The sequence below is a fragment of the Astatotilapia calliptera genome, chromosome 3 (genome assembly GCF_964374335.1).
Source record: "Astatotilapia calliptera chromosome 3, fAstCal68.1, whole genome shotgun sequence".
NCBI lineage: Eukaryota > Metazoa > Chordata > Actinopteri > Cichliformes > Cichlidae > Astatotilapia > Astatotilapia calliptera.
This window is the reverse complement of record NC_137424.1, coordinates 2,616,501-2,639,226: the sequence shown is the minus strand read 5'-3', so window position 1 is coordinate 2,639,226 and position 22,726 is coordinate 2,616,501. Positions and strand designations below refer to the sequence as shown.

Here is a 22,726-nt window from a genome sequence, read left to right as displayed (position 1 = left end):
CAAACCAATGGAAGATGGACAACAAAAGTTCAAAGCCATCAGGTGCTCAGGTTAGAAAAAAGAGAAAAGATGCAGGTAAGCAGACGTGTGATTGGATAATGGCAGCTCATCCTGAACCAATCAGACTAAACTCCAAACAACACATTATGTTACAGATTTTAATATTAATTAGTCATTGTTACTTGTTGATTTGTCCTTTTCTCATTGTGTGACGAATTATGACGACTGTTTGGTAGCTGTTATTGTCTCTCTCTCTCTCTTCATGTGTGTTTCTCTGGTGAAACAATAGTTTTGTGTTAATGTTAGGGCTGCACGATTTTGCATAAAATGAGAATCACGATGTTTTGGCTTAGAATTGAGATCATGATTCTCTCATAACAATAAATAAACATAAAACAACAAATGTCTCACGTTTTGTTGTTGCAGCAAAATGTTGTCCTGCTTGAAATTCCGTCTCCACCGTTGCTCGACGCTGCGTGTACAGAGCAGGTAGTGCAACAATAGAAAAATAGTTGCGGGACGGCACTGTGTAGCGTTTGTCTAGGGTGTTGATCGTTTTCCTAAATCCCTCGTTTTGCACAGTGTTGATGGAGCCATATCTTTGGTCAGGTGATGCTGGCGTTGCATCTTTCAATGGCAGCAATGGCAGGTATCAGTGCTCAAAGCTTTTGTGTTTGTTTCCAACAAGTTGCCCACCTCGGGAAACAAAAATGTGTTCTTTTACTTGTCAGATGAACATATGAGACACTTTGACTCTTCAGTGCAGTGTGGAGCCTAACAAAGATCTGTTTTGTGTCCCAGCTGATCAGCAGGAGGAGGAGAGTCTGACGGAGCAGCAGAGGAACATTTTCAGCTACTTGGACTCAGCTCAGCCACTACAGAGGAAACAATGAGCTCAACACAGAAGGTGACAGACAGAGCAGGACCATATGACCAAAGATATTTATCACCATATACATTTGAACATTTGCCATGACGATGTAGCTGACGATAGAATTGACACCAGACAAAATACTTTACAGCTGCACAACTTTATTAAAAACCCATCAATGTATTTTCACTGAAACAAGCAGCTGTTGTTTATGTGCATTAAAGTTCTATAAAAATGTAACAGTGCAAATGCAAATTCCTCGCTGACAGTTTAACCAAAAGGCGTTTCCAGTGGAAACTGGCCGACACATCCTGAGCATAACCATGTATAATAGCCACTAAACTTCAGAAGAGGTTATACAGTCGTGGCCAAAAGGTTTGAGAATTGCATAAATATTGGAACCTGGAGAAGTTGCTGCTTAAGTTTTTATAATAGCATTTTGCCTGCACTCCAGAATGTTATGAGGAGTGATCAGATGAACTGCATCGTCCTTCTTTGCCATGAAAACGAACTTAATCCCCAGAAAGCCTTACCACTGCATTTCATTGCTGTCATCAAAGGACCTGCTGAGACCATTTCAGTGATCGTCTTCTTAACTCAGGTGAGAATGTTGGTGAGCACGAGGCTGGAGATCATCATGGCTGTATCCCGATTCAGGTTCTGCAGCTTTAAAGTCCTCAAGGGCCGCGTACTCAAAGACCGCTAAGGCCGAAGTGCGAGGCTCGTAGGCTCGTGAAATGGGACGTCTAGCCTCCGTCGCGCTGCCCAGGTTGCCTAGCAACCATGATACTAACAGCTGGAAACGTTTCATACAGCTTTGTTTGACAGAAATGAAGGAGAACATATTTAGTTCATTTGTTTCTACATGAGCTCTGTGTGATTTGATGAGTATCTGAGGCTGAGACCACAGGACTGTGAAACATGATTGATGGGCTTCATTTCTGTGCTGCTGGCTCTTTCTCCTCCTCTTCCTCACACACTGCTGAGTTTGTCCTGGTGGATCATCAGGGGTGCAAAGCCTCACAGATGATGTGCAGCAGTGGCTCCCTCAGTCTGTCCTCACTCTGGACACTTGCAGTCGTCACACATGGAAATCAAATGTGTGATAAGCTGCAGGATTCAAACACAAGTGTAACTTATAAACACATGTTCATACTTTTATTCCACAATCAGAGAGAAAGAAACAGAGAGAGAGTGCAGGACAGACAGACAGGTGACAGTCTCAGGTGTACACACTGCTACACAACAGCACCAGAGAAGCAGGATTTAGTGTTTGTGTTATTACGAGTGTAAACAAGAAGAGTTCCAGATGGTGCAGTGGACACATGTGTGACTGCTGTGATTAAAGCATCTTTCTTTCAGCTTAACGAGTGAACCGTCAGCTTGTTCAAACACACGTTAAAGTGCGTTTGGCTCGACACCACCGAACAGAGGCAGCAATATAACACAGCTAACATTAACAGTGCAGTGGATCCTGCTTGTGCCGTGATGTTCAGGACTGCAAACCGAGCAGCATCACTGACTTTCAGCTTGTTGTGTTTGTGGATATATGACTGACTTTAATTATCCACAAAATCATCACATTCTCTGTCAGATTAAGGTCGACTATTGAACGGCGTATATTTTAAAGGCTTTAAAACCAAGTTAACGCTGAAAGTACAAACATCACTAATGTCACATAACTCTGCCGACAAGGCATAGCTATGGCTATGAAATGCTCTTTGTGTATCACTTCTTCATTATGAAAGATGTCATTAATGCACTAGTAATGTCTCATCTGGAGTATTGTTCAATCATTTGGTCAGCAGCTAATAAGACAGATCTTAACAGACTTCAGTTAGTCCAGAATAAGGCGTCCAGATTAGTGTGAAGATGTTCATACTATACTAATATTGATCAAATGCATAATAACCTTTCTTGGCTTCCTGTACAGGCTAAAATATTCTATGGCTTACTTGTAGTTCTAAAGAAAGCAATTCTGTTAAACACACCACATTTATTCTGCTCAGCTGCAGTATCCAGATGAAATACATCATCATATTACACAGTTTTCAACAAGCTGCAATTTAGTAAATGCTCGAGTTAAAAGTAACGTTTTGTAAAACTGTTACATTTAGAGCAACTTTTAAGTGGAATAAGTTGCCTTAAAAAATTAGAGAATTATTCAAAACTTCAATGAACACTTAAAAGCTTTTAGTTGTTGTAAATATTGTAAGACATGATTTGTTTTTGAAAGTTGTGTAATGTGCCTCAATGTTATTGATATTCATCATCAACTTTATTTATAAAGCACTTTAAAACAACCACAGTTGACACAAAGTGCTGTACATTGGAACTGTAAAATAAAATTACATGAGATATAAATAAAACACAAATAAAAGAAGAGTGAAATCATTAATTAAATAACTACTTCAATTAACAAAGAAACTAAGTCTCACTGAGGTTAAAAGCCAATGAATAAAAGTGGGTTTTCAGACGTGATTTAAAAGTGGACAGTGAAGGGGCCTCTCTAACTTGCATGGGCAAATGATTCCATAACTTGGAGCCACAATAGAGAAGGCCCCGCCCCCTCTGAGCTTCCTCCTGGATCTCGGTGTTGGGTTTAGATTTTATTATTGTCATTTGTATTAGGAAACATTTAACCATATATGCTTAGAGGTGTATAATCAATTGTGTAGTGATAAGTTGTGTGAACTTTAGCAGGCTACAGAGGCTTGGTGTGTATTCCACACTGGAATGCACACCTGGATCTTGGCATCTTGTCTTGTGTTTTATGACGGGATTAGCGTAGCTACGTCTGTTCTAGTCTAAGTGCTTTTCTGTTTAGATGAACTGTTGGACTTCCTTACCGAGGGGGGTCTAGTCTCTTGACTAAGGATGTTTGATGCTTTCATGGTATATGACCCTTTTGACCACACACACACACACACACACACACACACACACACACACACACACACACACACACACACACACACACACACACACACACACGCACACACACACAGTATTCTTTGTTCACATGTATACCTATGTAAGATGTTATATGTTAATGACCCTATGCATATTCATGTAACCACAATAAAAGGAGTGCTGTGGGGAACCTGGCTGAGAGTCTGACAGAGGTCAAGTGGTGGAACGACGCTTGGCTCCAGCCAGGTCTCCCTCATGCATGAGTAACCAGAGAACTTTGGTGCCTTGAGTCTTGCTTTTTGCTGTGTAGCAGATTGTCCTTAACGTTCCAGCGAATAGGTTTATACTATAGACCTATCATTAATTGGTCCTTCAAGAGCCGGATCCCTGGAGTCGACGTTCACCGAGGGGAAAAGAGACACACCGAAAGACTGACGTCAGCCAGGACTTATAGAGGTCCTGCAACAAAGTCCCGAGGCGTGAGAATTCGTCATCGGGCCGGTGGATTAGCCGTCTGTTTTTCTCCTTGATGGACGGCGATTGACGTGATTCGGGACTGATGCTACACGCAATGAGCAACACCAAGTAAGTTTACAGAGGACGACTCTATAACCGTGTCGTTGTGCAGTCTCCGCCATTTTGTGAGGCGCTGAGAAGTTCGCTGCTTTGTGGAGCGATAACTGGGTTAGTGTCCCGAAAAAGAAGTTTTGGTTAAATCGCCCAAGGGTCCCAAGCGTCCGGTGTGTGTCTGGTTTTGAAATCGCCCTGGGTGTGTGTGTCCCGAGCATCCCTTCATTGGGTTTTGTCGCGCGAGTGGGTGAGCGTCCCACAGCTGGGTCAGGGTCCCGAGCGGTCCGGTGTGAGTCCGGAGTAGGCTTATTTTGTGTTATTGTCATTATTGTCATCGTTGTTGTTGTTGTTGTGTGAGTGTGTGCGGAGCAGACCGTGTGGTCTGTGACGTCAGCAGTTGTTGTTGTTGTTATTATGGGTTCCCAAGCAACCAAGAGTGTGTCAGAGGGTGATGAGAAGTTTATGATGAAATTCGCTCCTGGTAGCGCAAAGTATTTAGGACATTGGCGCAAGAAATATGATTTTGAAGGTAAATTGGTTGTAGGACAATGTCAAATGTTAGTAGACCAGTTGACAGTGAAAGCAGCTTGTGCGACAGGGAAATTGAAACAGGGGAGAGAGTTGCAACTGGCGTCCGCTAAATTGTGGTTAGAGCAGGCGCAGAAAAGACAGGAGGCAGTGAATGCGAAGAGAGCAGCTTTGCAGGCATTAGCTGTGAAACCTGAAGATGAGACAGTGCGGTCTACTTCAGTGGTGCTGACGTTAAAGGACCAACAGCGTAGAGCAGCATTAGAGAGAGAGAGAGAGGCCAGAGAGGAGGAAGAAAAGCAGGAGCGGGAGAAGAGAGAGAGAGAGAGAGAGAGGAGGAGGACAGAGTACGGCTGGAGTTTGGGGATGGCGCAGCAGAATGTTTAAGTCCTTATAACAGTAGATCCAAATCTAAAAGCCATGAGGCGAGTGCAGCTGGTATGCCTGTCTACTCTTTTCATGATACCTTTCCCATGGTGGAGGTTGCAAATCCCCACTTTGGTGTTGGAGATGACCAAAGCCGTGTTATTTGTGTTTACAGGCCATGGACTGAATCTGAATGTGCAGAGGCATGTAATGATTTAGGAAACCCGTTGACTAATGTTGACGAATTTATCGCCCGACACAAGCAACTCTGCTCCTCGTATCGTTTAAATGGTCAGGAAACAGAAGCCACCTTTAGGAAGTGTCTCACTTATAACTGGGCTCGCGTGCGAGGCACCTACACAGGGAGGGATGGTAATACCGTCCTACCCTATGGCCATGCAAATTTAAGAGGCCAAGTTGACGGGGTTTATGAGCGTCTTAGAAATACCTTTAAAGCTTCTGTAGATTACAACAAAATTGCCCAATGCATTCAGAAGGAAGGAGAGGATGTTCATGAGTTTAGGGCAAGATTAGAGGAAGTTTTCAAAGAACATAGCGGCCTTGAAGAGAGTGCAGAGAAGGCCAGCCCATATCAGCAGCAGTTAAAACATGCTTTGATGAATGGCTTCCATCCACGTATTGCTGCTTTTATCAGAAAACAAAATGTCAATCAGAACACTGACGGGTCCGTTGAATGCATGAACTGGGCCAGCCACGCACAGGAAGTCATTAAAAATAAAAAAAAGAAGTCACAAAGCTCTGAGGCCGCTGCTTTTTTAGCAGGTGAAATTTTGTTTCAGGGACAGGCTGGAAGAGGGCAAAACAGAGGCAGGAGTAGGAGAGGTAGAGGCCCATGGCGACCCCAGGATACCCGTAGAAGAGATGAGAGGTGTTATCAATGCGGGGAGAGGGGCCACTTTGCCAGAGAATGCCCCGAGAACAAACCTGAGGAGTATAGACAGCCGTATTCACAAAATCCATCATATAATAAATGACTAGCACCTGTTGACACTGCTAACACACATACATGTACAAATGATCCCTTACTTTGCCAGAATTTACAACAGCCTGTGTTTCAGACTCTAGACTTGACTGAAGTATTGTTAAATCTGTCAGGGAAAGAAGTAAAACCAGTTCGCACGTTAACTGTGCAAGGCAAAACTGTTCAATTTCTGTGTGATTCAGGTGCAGATAAAACTGTTTTAAAAGATCATGTGTCAGGAGTCGATCCTTCAAATGGCACAATTTATGTGAAGTCTGCAAATGGTCAGTTAAATCAGCATAGAATCTCTAAACCAGTGTGGATTAGAGATCCTACCACAGGACAGGCAGCTCAGAGTTCAGTTGTAATGTGCCCAACTTGTCCGGTGAACCTCTTGGGAAGAGATATGATGATGAAACTTGGAATTTCAATAATTCCAACATCCATTGGGATGATAGCTGCAGGAAAAGGTGAAACTGCTGAGACAATGGTTCATCAGGACAGTGGGGATTTACATTATTACTGGACACTTGACCTGTCGGCCTCCAGACCTGATCAAATAAACTGTAAACTGTTAGCTGCAGCTGAGGAAAAGTTGACAACTAGCCATGACATACAGCCACCAGAAGATTTGCATGTCACACTGAGATTTAAGACCATGCCTGGGCCTGATGAGGCCTACACAGATAAAGTGCTGAAATTAGGGCCACAGAGAATCACCATAAAAGCAATATATACTGATGGTGAAAACATGGCTGGATGTAGTGTGATCCTTTCTGAAGCTGCACAACAACTCTTTACAGGGCACAGCTGAGTGGACAGACTTAGCATCTTTGGTGAGACAGGGGGAGAGTGTTGGAATGTGGCAGCAAGCTGGAGGGGGTTGGGAGACAGACATGCAGCACAACATCTTTCGTAAAAAGCTGGGATGGGTGACACACACCATACCACAAACACATTTAAAGGGGAGTGAGAATGACACAGCAGAATGATATGAGGACAATGCTGTCCTCACAGAAGTGGATATAGGAGGTGACAGTGTCCGTAAACTCGTCCAAGCCTTCATTGTGTCCCAGTCTGTAGACTCCAAACACGTGCGAAGCTCCTCCACAGCCTCGTTGCTCCACAGTTTTTTGGTCCTCACGACAGGTTTGGAGAGCTTCAGCCTCTGTCTGTACGCGGGGATCAGGTGGATCATGACGTGGTCAGAAAGTCCGAGTGAAGCGCGGGTCACCGTGCGACAGGCCCCGCTGATCGTGCTGTAGCAGTGGTCCAATGTCCTCTCCTCTCTGGTCGGGCATTTAATATACTGCTTGTATTTCGGAAGCTCATGGCTCAGATTGGCTTTGTTAAATTCCCCAAGAGCAATGATGAGAGAGTCCGGGTATGTCCGCTCCATGTGGAGAATCTGCTCTGCGAGTGCGCACTGAGCTGCTTGCGCATCCGCGTCTGGCGGGATGTAAACAGCGGCCAGGATGAATGAAGCAAACTCCCGCGGAGAATAAAACGGTTTGCAGTGAATAAAAAGCTATTCCAGAGAGGGAGAGCAGTGCTGAGCAATCACTGTTACATCTGTGCACCAGCCACTATTGATGTAGAAGCAGACACCTCCACCTTTGGTTTTACCGGAGAGAGCGGCCTGCCGGTCCGCGCGCAGCAGATGAAAGCCCTCCAGCTTGAGCGCGCAGTCCGGGATGTCCTCACTGAGCCACGACTCCGTAAAACATAACACACAGGAGGAGGCAAAGTCTCTGTTCATGCTTCTCATCAGGGCCAGTTCGTCTATCTTATTCCCGAGTGAGCGTACATTGGAAAGGAAGATCCCAGGAAGGGCCGTTCTCAGTCCGCGTCTCCTCAAATGCACGAGTACGCCGGCCCGCTTACCTCTCTTTCGACGTCTCACTTTCCTGATCAGAGTCTGCAGTAAATCTGCCGCAGATGCGACAAATTGGCCTGGCCTCAAGTGTCAGACCCACTGCCAGACATAATATTGCTGAACAAGCTGAACACAGCTCAACTGCCGTTGTGTGTGATGAACAATGGATCACTGTCAGTGGGGGAGCTAAATTCTTCCAAAGTCTGATCCCAAACATCGGAGTTGCAGAGGTGCGGGGTCATGTGGAGATCAACCGATATGCCCTACTGCGACACATTAATCTCACTAAGACTCTGGGAACAGTCTTAGCGGAGGAGCAAAAGGCCATCAGAACGATGGTACTGCAGAACAGGCTGACCCTAGACTTGATAACAGCATCACAAGGAGGAGTGTGTAAGCTGATTGGAGAGACATGTTCTACGTTTATCCTGGATGGATATATGATTGGAGGAGACATCTATGAGGCACTGCAGAACTTAACTGCTCTGCAGAAATATGTGGCAGACCACACATCAGGAGGAGACGCGTCACAAGGCTGGATAGCCTGGTTGACATCTGTACCATGGTGGAATATGTTCTTAAAGTTTTTGACTCCCATTCTTACATTATTGGCGTTGCTTTGCTTGTTTACAGGTTGCATTTTGCCATGTGTAAGATCGATGGTGAATAACATGATTGCTAACACCTTTACCAATTACATACTGTTGCAGCAGAGTGACATGGATACTAAGGCTGATATGTGTGTATGAAATGAAGCCTGCACTGAAAATGTTGACAAGTGGTGTAGAGCTGAAGATATATATACGCCGTATAGCCTTAAAAAATGACAATACAGGGTGGTGATGATGGGTTTAGATTTTATTATTGTCATTTGTATTAGGAAACATTTAACCATGTATGCTTAGAGGTGTATAATCAATTGTAGATTGAAAGAATGTCTCATCCTAGGAGGTCTGTAACAACTCTGTGTAGCATAGATCACACCCCCTAGGAGAGGTTTTATCTTTTCTTATTGATATATGGTATAGCAAACACACGTATATCTGTTTGAGTGTAAGAGCCTTTTGTTTAGATGGACCCGTTAGACTCCTGGCACCAGCTTTGGGGAGTCTTCACAGGGTCACATCTTGACCTCACACAAATCACACACACCCACACCCACACACACACAGTATTCTTTGTTCACATGTATACCTATGTAAGATGTTATATGTTAATGACCCTGTGCATATTCATGTAACCACAATAAAAGGAGTGCTGTGGGGAACCTGGCTGAGAGTCTGACGGAGGTCAAGTGGTGGAACGACGCTTGGCTCCAGCCAGATCTCCCTCATGCATGAGTAACCAGAGAACTTTGGTGCCTTGAGTCTTGCTTTTTGCTGCGTAGCAGATTGTCCTTAACGTTCCAGCGAATAGGTTTATGCTACAAACCTATCATTAGGTTTCACCATTTATATGCTAAAAGACGTGAACTTTATTACTATTTTTACTATAATAATACATTACCTGACTGGTATTCAAAGGGTATAATATCAGAATTTGAATTATATTTTGGTTTTTATGACTAGAAGCGGTGCTAATTTAAAAAATCAAGTCAATGAAAGTAGAAAAATGTTTTAATATATATGAATTTTATAGCATTTTGTAAATGTAAACATGTTTTTCTCTCACTGCACAAAAAAACAGATGCATAAAACTCATTGATACTTTTAATTGTTCCTATGCATCTAACCTCCATCATGGTTAGAAAATAAATCAGTTTGCATGTATTATTTAGAAAAAAAACTGGGATTTTATGATTTTCTCTATGAGTTGTTATGATTATGTGTTCTAACTGGTATTTAAAGGGTTAAAATTCTGAATTTTAATGAAATTTTGATTTTCATGAATAGCCCTGATGCTAATCTAAAAAATCATGTAAAAAAAACCTGGACATTTTTCTTAATATATATGAATTTTATAGCATTTTGTAAATGTAAACAAGGGGTGGCCATTTTTGGCCACGAACAGTCTGAGAGGGAGTTATTTTGTTTTTCTGCCACTGCAGAAAAAAACAATGTTGCATGAATGTCATTGATGGTGTTAATTATTGCTATGCATCTAACCTTCATCGTGGTTAGCAAATAAATCAGATGGCATGTATTATTTAGAAAAAAAACTGGGATTTTATGATTTTCTCTATTTATGAGTTGTTATGATTATGTGCTCTAACTGGTATTTAAAGGGTTAAAATTCAACAAGGGGTGGTCATTTCTGGCCACGAACAGTCTGAGAGGGAGTTTTTATGTTTTTGCTCTCTCTGGACTAAAATAACAATGCATAATAATCAATGTTGATGTGAATCAATTACATGCCCCAGACTCTACTATTAATAATACAAGAAATTTCAGTAGCAATGCAATTATATAAAATTGCGAGATTTGAGGTTGTCGTCCAGCTGGTGCAGTGGACAAACAAACTGGTGTTTAAAGGGTTAAAAAATTAAAAAGTAATAATTATTTTATATTTATGGAAAGAACTGAAGTTACTTAAAAGCTTTATGCAAAAAAAATGGCAAAAAACACAAAAATAATAAAAATTAGAGACCCAATCTGTAGGTGGCCACGAACAAGCTGAAAGGGTGGTGATTTTGAACAAGACCAGAGGGTTAGGTAAAGATAACCACATGCACCTAACCAGCCTGCACCAGCCTGACATTTCTTCCTCCTAAGTAAAAACCAATGGATGGATTGAACTTAGAGTCTCAGCTCAGTTTTCTATTTTGACCACCTGCACCCCAAGATACTCTTTTAAAAAGTGTTGTTTTCAGATCCCATGAAGTTCATAAAGGGCCTGTTCATTTTCATTCAGATGTTTTATTACATAAATGTTACTGTTTTCTTTTGATTTATGCTCCCACTACACTGCACCTCTACAAACAACAATGCCACGGACTGTCAGCTGCTTTTACATGCTGTGAACATGAGTAGGTTTGATCAGAGTTTCAATTATCAAAGAAAAGACAAACTGAGCAAAAAGAAGGAAAAAAAGACCAACTTCTTCCCAACTGACAAGAAAAATACTCGTCATGTTTTCATAATAAAGGATCAGGCTCCCCATTTATGACAGCTTGGACCAATAATGTATGTTACACTGATGCTACTGTAGAGACAGGGTCAACATCTCTATTTAAATATAATTAATATACAAAACACAATAAAAGTTATACATGAATTATTCATTATTTTACTATTGATAAAATTCATGTATACTAATCAAAGTTATACATGAGTAACGACATTATTAATAATGATTAATAACAATAATTCTAATGCCAACATGATGACTGTTCATAGCTCCTGCTTTGAAATACTGAACTTAAACATTGACCTGATGAAAGATCACAATTCACAGTGGCCCAGTGTCAGAATCATTCTGAATATAAACTCATCGAGTTCATCTGAACCTTTCTCAAATGTGCTGTGAATAAATGCTGCTGCAAGCCACTGTGGGAAAGCTGTGTTATTATCATGGAAACATCTGTGACACATTCACAGAGGACGAGGACACAAAGGGACGACACGCAGAGGCTGTGTTAAAGTCAAAAATCCAAATCTTTAGTCCTAAACAGGCAGTGGTTCCAAACAGGAAGACGAGCAGTCCATTAAACAGTCTACAGGGTCAAACATACAGAGAATTCAAACAGCTATTAAAAACAAATAACTGGACACTGAAAAACTTCAGTGATGTGTGAGGCACCAAAGGGAAGCAGCTGAGTATATTCAATGAATTCTCTTCAAATACAAAGACAGAAACTCCTACAGGCAGCATGCAAACTGAGCAGGATACACAAAGATCAGAGATTACAAAAGAAATCAGAAAAGGATTTCAAACTTACTGAGAGCAAGGCCTCTGTTACAAATCTGTCTAATAGAAAAACATGCTGTACAGATACAATACGCTCAGTGTTCATGGTCATTTAAAAACTGGTCAAACTGATCAAAATACATTAAAACAAAAACTTTATAATAGGAAACAGAGTTTTCAACCAACTGATGAAAAGAAAGCTAACCACTTGACATGAACACTACAGTAGCACAGTTTTGAAAGCTTAAAATGGAACTAGGGGAAGAGTTTGATTCACAGCTGCCTCATCAGATTTTTACAGGAGATTCTATCTGAACTCTGTGGAGCCTGATCTCAAGCTTTTTGAGTCCGACACAGAAACCAGAGGATCTTTCTGTGTCTTCAGATTCACTGTGATCCAGTGATGGGAGTGATTTCAGCCCTGAGTGATCGCGCTGATGTTTGCACAGAGCAGACAATGAGGTGAATGTTTGGGCACATTGGTAACAGTGAAACAGTTTATTAGTAACGTGGGATCGTTTGTGTGCAGAGTATGAACTGAGATTCCTGAAGCTCTTGTCACACTGGTCACAGCTGTAGTTTCTTTCCATGTGTCCACGTTCATGAAGGTTACGATTACTTAAATGTGAGAAGCTTCTCTCACAGTGTCTGCACTTGTGTGGTTTCTCTCCTGTGTGGACTCGTTTGTGTGATTTAAGCTGACCTGCAGTGGTGAAGGATGACCCACACTGATCACAGAGGTGCTTTTTAACCCCACTGTGAATCAGTTCATGCCGTTTTAACACACTTGGTGTGGTGAAGCTTCTCCCACATTCTTTGCAGTATTTCAGTTTGTCTCCAGTGTGTCTACGTTGATGTACTTTTAGGGTCTTTTGCTGACTGAAAGTTTTTCCACAGAGGTCACAATGAAAGTCTTTCCCACCACCACAGTGATGACAGGGTTGAGAACTGGATCCATCTGTGTCGCTCTGCTTCTAAACAAAGACACAAAGACAGTGTAAGTCAGTCCTTCAACATTTGTATCCTGAACGTCGCCTGAAATAAAGAGCATCTCTGCAGACGTCCAACTACATTTGACTGTTTCAGTTAACACACTCAGTTTACTGGGCTGCAATAACTACAATACTACCACCATAATACTACAGTAATACTAAAATCATAACTGAAAGGAAAATCTGAATAATCACTCAGAGCTGCTTTTCCATGCAGTAGAATTGCTAACATGCTAACACAGTTTAATGAGCAGAGTTGTTCCAAACAGTCAGGCTAAAATGACAAGATAACAATATAAATACATACCTCACAGTAGCTGCACTTGTAGAGTCTCTTTCTGGTGTGGATCTGTTGGTGTCCTCTCAGGTGATGTGGAGTTTTAAAAGTCTTCTCACACAGGTCACATTGATAAGGTCTCTCCTCAGTGTGGGTAAACATGTGTCGTTTTAAGTGTGCGTCTGTTGTAAACTCTTTGCCACACTGTTCACAGCAGTACACATCATGTCTGGTGTGAATGCGTAGGTGTGTATTTCGGCTCTCTCTCCGGCTGAAAGTTTTTCCACAGATGTCACAGCTGTATGCCTTAATTCCAGAGTGGGTAACTAGATGCCTCTGTAAGCTGCTACTGCGAGTAAAAGCTCTGCCACACTGATCACAGCTGTAGGCTTTAACTCCACTGTGGATGAGTTGGTGTGTTTTTAGGGAATGCTTCAAGGAAAAAGACTTTCCACACAAGTCACAGCTGAACGGTCTCTCTCCAGTGTGGATGACCTGATGCTGTTTTAGTGAAGCCTTCAGAGTAAACTCCATCCCACACTCGTCACAGCTGTATGCCTTAATTCCAGAGTGGGTAACTAGATGACTCTGTAAGTGGCTACTGCGAGTAAAAGCTCTGCCACACTGATCACAGCTGTACGCCTTAATTCCAGAGTGGGAAACTAGATGCTTCTGTAAGCTGCTACTTTGAGTAAAAGCTCTGCCACACTGATCACAGCTGTACGCTTTAACTCCACTGTGGATGAGTTGGTGTGTTTTTAGGTAACCCTTCAAGGAAAAAGACTTTCCACACAAGTCACAGCTGAACGGTCTCTCTCCAGTGTGGATGACCTGATGCTGTTTTAGTGAAGCCTTCAGAGTAAACTCCATCCCACACTCGTCACAGCTGTATGCCTTAATTCCAGAGTGGGTAACTAGATGCCTCTGTAAGTGGCTACTGCGAGTAAAAGCTCTGCCACACTGATCACAGCTGTACGCCTTAATTCCAGAGTGGGTAACTAGATGCCTCTGTAAGTGGCTACTGCGAGTAAAAGCTCTGCCACACTGATCACAGCTGTACGCCTTAATTCCAGAGTGGGAAACTAGATGCTTCTGTAAGCTGCTACTGTGAGTAAAAGCTCTGCCACACTGATCACAGCTGTACGCTTTAACTCCACTGTGGATGAGTTGGTGTGTTTTTAGGGACCCCTTGAAGGAAAAAGACTTCCCACACAAGTCACAGCTGAACGGTCTCTCTCCAGTGTGGATGACCTGATGCTGTTTTAGTTTAGCCCTCACTGTAAAACCCTTCCCACACTCGTCACAGGTGTGTTTTTTCTCTCCCTTTCTTCTGTGAGGTTTGTCGGCCTCCTGAGAGCGCTGACTTCTGGCTCCATGTTGGTCCTGCAGTGACAGAGATACAAACAGAGGCAGTGAGTGAAATGCAGTCGTGGAACAAACTCAACCTTCAAACACTATTAACACTAGTTTTAAACCTGAAGGTGGAGCGTGGCACCAAACACCTTAAAGGTCTCTTATCCCCACCTGCTGGTAGTTCTAACACATTACATCCAACCTGCTGTTAAAGATAATTCATGACTGTTCAAACACTAAAATCATGCCCATCCCTCCTGATTGTACACACACACACACACACACACACACACACACACACACACACACACACACACACACACACACACACACACACACACACTATTTTATAATTTAGATTATTTTGTTGTTTCCTATTACATATTTCTATAATTTGTATAGATTTATACAGAATTATTCAGTGATAATAAATCCTATGTTTGTTTATTCTAAAGGAACCCCGTTAGCTTCCACAACAGATGTTGCTCGTCTTCCGTCAAATACTCACATAAAATATTACACAATAAAGTGGATTCAAGATATCCACATAATTTCACTCTTACATCCACAGTGAGGTTTCGCAATTGTTCAAATATAAGCAATCAATAATAATAATAATATCAATAACATTGAGGCACATTACACAAATTTCAAAAACAAATCATGTCTTACAATATTTACAACAACTAAAAGCTCTGTAAATCGACTTTTAAGTCTTCATTGAAGTTTTGAATAATTCTCTAATTTTTTAAGGCAACTTATTCCACTTAAAAGTTGCTCTAAATGTAACAGTTTTACAAAACGTTACTTTTAACTCGAGCATTTACTAAATTGCAGCTTGTTGAAAACTGTGTAATATGATGATGTATTTCATCTGGATACTGCAGCTGAGCAGAATAAATGTGGTGTGTTTAACAGAATTGCTTTCTTTAGAACTACAAGTAAGCCATAGAATATTTTAGCCTGTACAGGAAGCCAAGAAAGGTTATTATGCATTTGATCAATATTAGTATAGTATGAACATCTTCACACTAATCTGGACGCCTTATTCTGGATTAACTGAAGTCTGTTAAGATCTGTCTTATTAGCTGCTGACCAAATGATTGAACAATACTCCAGATGAGACATTACTAGTGCATTAATGACATCTTTCATAATGAAGAAGTGATACACAAAGAGCATTTCATAGCCATAGCTATGCCTTGTCGGCAGAGTTATGTGACATTAGTGATGTTTGTACTTTCAGCGTTAACTTGGTTTTAAAGCCTTTAAAATATACGCCGTTCAATAGTCGACCTTAATCTGACAGAGAATGTGATGATTTTGTGGATAATTAAAGTCAGTCATATATCCACAAACACAACAAGCTGAAAGTCAGTGATGCTGCTCGGTTTGCAGTCCTGAACATCACGGCACAAGCAGGATCCACTGCACTGTTAATGTTAGCTGTGTTATATTGCTGCCTCTGTTCGGTGGTGTCGAGCCAAACGCACTTTAACGTGTGTTTGAACGAGCTGACGGTTCACTCGTTAAGCTGAAAGAAAGATGCTTTAATCACAGCAGTCACACATGTGTCCACTGCACCATCTGGAACTCTTCTTGTTTACACTCGTAATAACACAAACACTAAATCCTGCTTCTCTGGTGCTGTTGTGTAGCAGTGTGTACACCTGAGACTGTCACCTGTCTGTCTGTCCTGCACTCTCTCTCTGTTTCTTTCTCTCTGATTGTGGAATAAAAGTATGAACATGTGTTTATAAGTTACACTTGTGTTTGAATCCTGCAGCTTATCACACATTTGATTTCCATGTGTGACGACTGCAAGTGTCCAGAGTGAGGACAGACTGAGGGACCCACTGCTGCACATCATCTGTGAGGCTTTGCAGCCCTGATGATCCACCAGGACAAACTCAGCAGTGTGTGAGGAAGAGGAGGAGGAAGAGCCAGCAGCAGCTGACAGATGGAGAGAATAGACAGACTGTTCCCTGTTTGTGAAGGACTGCTAGGAAAGTTTAACATAACTGTCTGTGCTGAATCAGTCTTATTAGGTAATGTTCAAATAATGTGATCATCCCAGTGTTTCCAGTGTGGGAGAAAGTACTCAGAGTACTCAGGGCCTTCAAGTTACACACTATGAAAGGCAGCAACAAGTTTAATGTTCAGAAACCTAAAGTCTGTATCAGCAGCAGGATGGAGCTAAAAATAAATGTTGGTTTCAGTTCTATGAAGCTTTGAGTATTTTGGATCAGTAGCTGCTGTGTTTGTTGCATCATATTGCTGTAACTGTTTATATGCTTTATATATTCTGAGCTAAGTTGATCTATAGTGTTACATCATATTCTATAAGGATGTTATGTGTTTGTAGACTTTCTGCCCAGTTTGACCCATTTAGCAGAAGTCAGCCTGTTTAAGGCTCTGATATCTATTCTGTGTGACTTACAGCAGTTATGACATGGTCTGATTTTCTCACCCAATAAAGGAATATTTCATATATCAGTCGACTCTTCATTCTATCAGACACAGTTATCACAGCTCCTACATTTGCTTTTTACACATATATGTAAGCATTGAGACAAATTTAGTACCGACATATTAAACGAACAATATTTGTCTCTTATATATGACACATCTGTATACACACTGTCACAGATACTTGTCTGTGAGAGAAGTGATTAATATGATAACTATAATATTGGCCATATTATATTTACATTACCACAGTGAGGTGACTTTAGTCTCATGAACAACATCAGCTAATTGTTATTTACAGCTAATCTTAAACGACTGTTCAGCACAGAAATGAAGCCCAACAATCATGTTTCACAGTCCTGTGGTCTCAGCCTCAGATACTCATCAAATCACACAGAGCTCATGTAGAAACAAATGAACTAAATATGTTCTCCTTCATTTCTGTCAAACAAAGCTGTATGAAACGTTTCCAGCTGTTAGTATCATGGTTGCTAGGCAACCTGGGCAGCGCGACGGAGGCTAGACGTCCCATTTCACGAGCCTACGAGCCTCGCACTTCGGCCTTAGCGGTCTTTGAGTACGCGGCCCTTGAGGACTTTAAAGCTGCAGAACCTGAATCGGGATACAGCCATGATGATCTCCAGCCTCGTGCTCGCCAACATTCTCACCTGAGTTAAGAAGACGATCACTGAAATGGTCTCAGCAGGTCCTTTGATGACAGCAATGAAATGCAGTGGTAAGGCTTTTTGGGGATTAAGTTCGTTTTCATGGCAAAGAAGGACGATGCAGTTCATCTGATCACTCCTCATAACATTCTGGAGTGCAGGCAAAATGCTATTATAAAAACTTAACAGCAACTTCTCCAGGTTCCAATTTTTATGCAATTCTCAAACCTTTTGGCCACGACTGTATAACCTCTTCTGAAGTTTAGTGGATATTATACATGGTTATGCTCAGGATGTATCGTTATGGCAAATGTTCAAATGTATATGGTGATAAATATCTTTGGTCATATGGTCCTGCTCTGTCTGTCACCTTCTGTGTTGAGCTCATTGTTTCCTCTGTAGTGGCTGAGCTGAGTCCAAGTAGCTGAAAATGTTCCTCTGCTGCTCCGTCAGACTCTCCTCCTCCTGCTGATCAGCTGGGACACAAAACAGATCTTTGTTAGGCTCCACACTGCACTGAAGAGTCAAAGTGTCTCATATGTTCATCTGACAAGTAAAAGAACACATTTTTGTTTCCCGAGGTGGGCAACTTGTTGGAAACAAACACAAAAGGTTTGAGCACTGATACCTGCCATTGCTGCCATTGAAAGATGCAACGCCAGCAATGTGGATTGTCAAGGCTCAAACCAATCATCAAGCAAAGACAACAGGGATCAAATGTACCGCATTTTGATCCGGGACGTAATCTGCATGAAAACAAGCGCTCACTCTTCCTGCTCAACAAATGACAAGGGCGGAGACAAAACGTGAGACATTTGTTGTTTTATGTTTATTTATTGTTATGAGAGAATCATGATCTCAATTCTAAGCCAAAACATCGTGATTCTCATTTTATGCAAAATCGTGCAGCCCTAACATTAACACAAAACTATTGTTTCACCAGAGAAACACACATGAAGAGAGAGAGAGAGACAATAACAGCTACCAAACAGTCGTCATAATTCGTCACACAATGAGAAAAGGACAAATCAACAAGTAACAATGACTAATTAATATTAAAATCTGTAACATAATGTGTTGTTTGGAGTTTAGTCTGATTGGTTCAGGATGAGCTGCCATTATCCAATCACACGTCTGCTTACCTGCATCTTTTCTCTTTTTTCTAACCTGAGCACCTGATGGCTTTGAACTTTTGTTGTCCATCTTCCATTGGTTTGAATTTTGTGCTCCAGTACAAACACAAATCCCCCAACCCGAGGATCAGCACAATTAACCTAACAGACCTACACCTTAGTTCACAGATTCACTTTGTCTAAGGTTGATTTCTGGGATTTCACACAACCCAGGATTCAGATCGTGAATCCATGATGGGCTTGGATTTACATCATTATAAATGAAATGTGCTCTACTTGGAAGCAGCCGGCCCCGCCCCTTTTGACGGGTTGTGTGAGACTTTAAATCATAAAACTGTAAATTATAAATTTAAATTGTTATTGATCCTTTACCCCGAGTCCTAAAGTGTAGATTTATTTTCTTACTCTTCTTATATTTATTGTTTGTTTACTTGCACCGCTGTAACTGCAGCCTCGTCGTCTCGTCTCTCTATATGCTGGACTGTCTGTAGCGGAGATGACAATAAAGTTTACTTTGACTTCAGCAGCGCGCAGGCGCACCGAGGGCTCTCGCGCTCACTTTATAGAATTTAGAAAAAACATCGGTGCAGATTATAAGTCTGTATCATAATATCTGTTTGTTGTTTTTATTTTGTTTTGCGAGTTGGTTATTAGATGCCGCTCCAGCCAGCCAGAGACTCCCCGCAGCCCCGCCCTCTCCTCCCTGTTCCGCCAGCAGCAGGCGCACCTCACAAACGGAGGGCGCCCTTACTCCCAGCAAGCTGATAGAAAACCGATCGGTGCCTACGAATTTCCCAATATGCGCTGGCATGACGTCGGGGAAGCATGGGTACGACCGATTCTTTTGTTTTTTTCTTGCCCGTGATGCCCCCCCCACCACGATGCATTCTATTGGTTTGCACACTTACACACACCCAGCTGTGGTTTCCTGTTTTGCTGGACTCTGGAGAGCCCCGCCTTTAACGCTCTTCTCTCACAGAGAGCAACAGAAAACTTGGAAAAACTCCAGATTGACTGAACTCAGTTCAAAGTTACCTTGACACCTTTAGATGTGAGACGTAGTGATGGTCCGCTTGAAGCTGACGCTCCGGTGCGTGTGTCAGAAAGATCAACGCGCTGCTTCAGAAGCACCGTGTCGAGGCTTGATTCGTTTGGCCAGAGTCACGTGATCAGTGACGTCTGAAGCTTCGTTTAGAACGTACCTTTCTTTAAATCGAACTTTATTGAAACACAATGAGTATACAACATACAAACAGATGAAGTTTACAAAAGAACAGAACATGAACATACAGAACTAGGAGTAAAAAAATTATGATATGAGTAGGCGAAAAAAATCAACATATTGTAACGTGCAGTGGAGATGAAGCCAGCCGCGGAGGTGTGCAGGTGGATAGCGAATGAGCAACAGCTTCTGACTTTCCAAAAAGTACTCATTTATTTACAATATCAAAAATAAAAGTGCTACCTCTACCACACATTACTAAAGAGCACACTAGTCCGCGTAAACACGGGAGCATCCATTACAGGAGGAGTGCGAAGAAGAACAAAAAGGGGGTGACACCAGTCGTGAGACAGGACGCGCCGCCATGTGGTGATACACTGCATTACAATAGCAACTGTTACATAGTCCCCCCCTGGTGAGAAAAAGGCTGTCCTCAGCCGTACACAGCTGAAAAAGCACACACCACACCTAACAGTACCCTATACATAGAAGTTACAGCCAAGATTGGTGCACACACACAGGGCAAAAGACCATTTAAAAATGAAATTGGTGAAAATAAGACGAACATGTACAGTGGAAAATCAGTCTTCTTAGTTTTTTTCACTTTTTTCTTTTGTTCTTTTTTTTTTTTCTAAGTAAATGCCAAGAATGAACCTTAACGCACGAAAGAGCCATAAAACTGGATTAAGTAGAGCAAACAGAAACATCTACATATCATGACTCAAAGTAGCAATGCAACAAGACAGCATCAAACAGGTTTAACCAAAACATTTCACTTCAGATCAAGCCTGGTTGTGTGAAAATCATTAGTCCATCTTTTGTTGCTCCAGCCAGACGTAACTCTGGGGCAACGTCTGGGCCTGAGATTGTAATGTCCACCAGCAGCTGGGTGCTGGACAGATCTGGGTGAAACACTCTCTGGAACAGCGCCCACACCAGAAGAAGAGTCAATGTCCGGTAAATCAAAGGGGAATGGCTCAGAGTCAATGTCAGTGTCTGCAGGGGGGACAGGGTGGGCCTGAGAGTCAGAGTTCAGACCCTCTGCGGTCTCTCTCTCAGCAGGCAATGAAACAGAATGTTCTTTGGAAGTGAGAGAGTCCCAGGTATGGAACCGGTTGCATGTTCACAACATGATAAACACCTGCATCCACACCGGAGTCCACCCAAGTGAGCCTGTAACTTGGGTTACAGGCTCACTTGGGTAAGCCTGGGTGAGTATCTCAGAGACTCATCACTGAGTCTCTGAGATACACACAATGGTCCCTGAAACAGTGGTGCAAGTTTAGCAGTAAAGTTAGACTGAGCGTCTGACCTGGGGTGCGTCGTAACTCTCACAAGGTCACCAACACGAAACGTGGCATGTCGATGTCTCAAGTCATAGTAATGTTTTTGTCTGTCATGGCTATAGTCCAAAGCTGCTTTGGCGTGGTCGTGAGCTTCCTGCAGGGAGGCTCTCAGAGTCTCAGGGTAAGGCACACCCGGTTCATCAACACCTGCTGTAGAAGGCTGAGTGATAAGGTCAAGCGGGGTGTCTAACTCACGACCATAAAGCATCATGGCAGGAGTCATACCTGTACTGTCATGGGGGGCGGTGCGCAGAGCAAAGCAAATCTGAGGGAGAAACCTGTCCCATGATGTGTGCTTATCACCTACATAAGCGCGGATTGCAGTTTTCAGAGTCCGGTTGACGCGTTCAGTAGCATTTGTCTGAGGGTGATATGCCGTAGTGAGTCTGTGCACCGAGCCTAAGGCAGAAACAACATGTTCAAAAAGCTCACTCACAAAAGGAGCCCTCTGTCAGAAATGAGGTAAGTGGGTGTACCATGCCTAGCAAAAATGTCAGTGACGAATTTACCAGCTGCTACCTGAGATGTAGCTTCTTTGACAGCACTGGCTTCAACCCATTTAGTCAAATAGTCAACAAACACGATCAAATAAGCATTACCAGTGGGGGTGCGGGGAAGTGGCCCAACAAAATCCACACCCACATACTCCCAGGGTTTCTGGGGGACAATGGGAACCATAAGACCGGCTGCTTTTTTCTGACTTGGCTTGGTGAGTTGGCACACTGAGCATGAAATCACATAGCGTTTCACATCAGCTGCCATTTTGGGCCAGAAAAACCTAAAACGCAGTCTAGCCAATGTCTTAGAAACACCCAAGTGACCTGCTGTGGGGTGGTCATGGTAATAGTCCAGCAAGGTGCCTCTCATGGAAGTAGGGGCAAACAGTTTCAGCTCTTTCAAAGGGTGCAAAGCACATGTGGACTTGGGTTCTCTGTGATACAAAAGAGAGTCATACACAACATACTGTAACAAGGTGGCATTGTCCGAGCTGTTCAGAGAGTCTGCTTCAATGTCTCTGAGGAGTGGACCTGTGACATGATCGTCTAACTGCAGCTGTCTGAATTGTGAACGGTCAGCCAGAATGACGGGGGGCAGAGTACGAATGTCCAGGCTGCCCATAACAGCATGATCTGGTAAAAGATCAGTCGGCCTGTCACAGGTCAGAGGCAAAGGGTTGCGTGACAGTGCGTCGGGAACTTTGTTCTGTGCACCAGGTTTGTGCACTATTGTGAAATCAAAGTCCTGCAAACGAAGTGACCAGCGGGCGAGTCGGCCCGTTGGGTTTTGACGAGACATGAGCCACCTGAGACTGTTGTG

The 22,726-nt window shown here is 42.5% G+C and overlaps 1 protein-coding gene across 1 annotated transcript; it reads right to left on the bottom strand.

Moving 5' to 3' along the window:
• Positions 1-10,941: 10,941 nt before the first annotated feature.
• LOC145423767 (uncharacterized) lies at positions 10,942-18,702 on the bottom strand. Its single transcript, XM_080296550.1, has 3 exons — positions 18,079-18,702; positions 13,252-14,604; positions 10,942-12,926 (listed from the first exon to the last, which is right to left on the bottom strand). Exons 1-3 carry the CDS (start codon positions 18,094-18,096, stop codon positions 12,240-12,242), a joined length of 2,058 nt encoding a protein of 685 aa, XP_080152676.1. The 5' UTR covers positions 18,097-18,702; the 3' UTR covers positions 10,942-12,239.
• Positions 18,703-22,726: the final 4,024 nt, after the last annotated feature.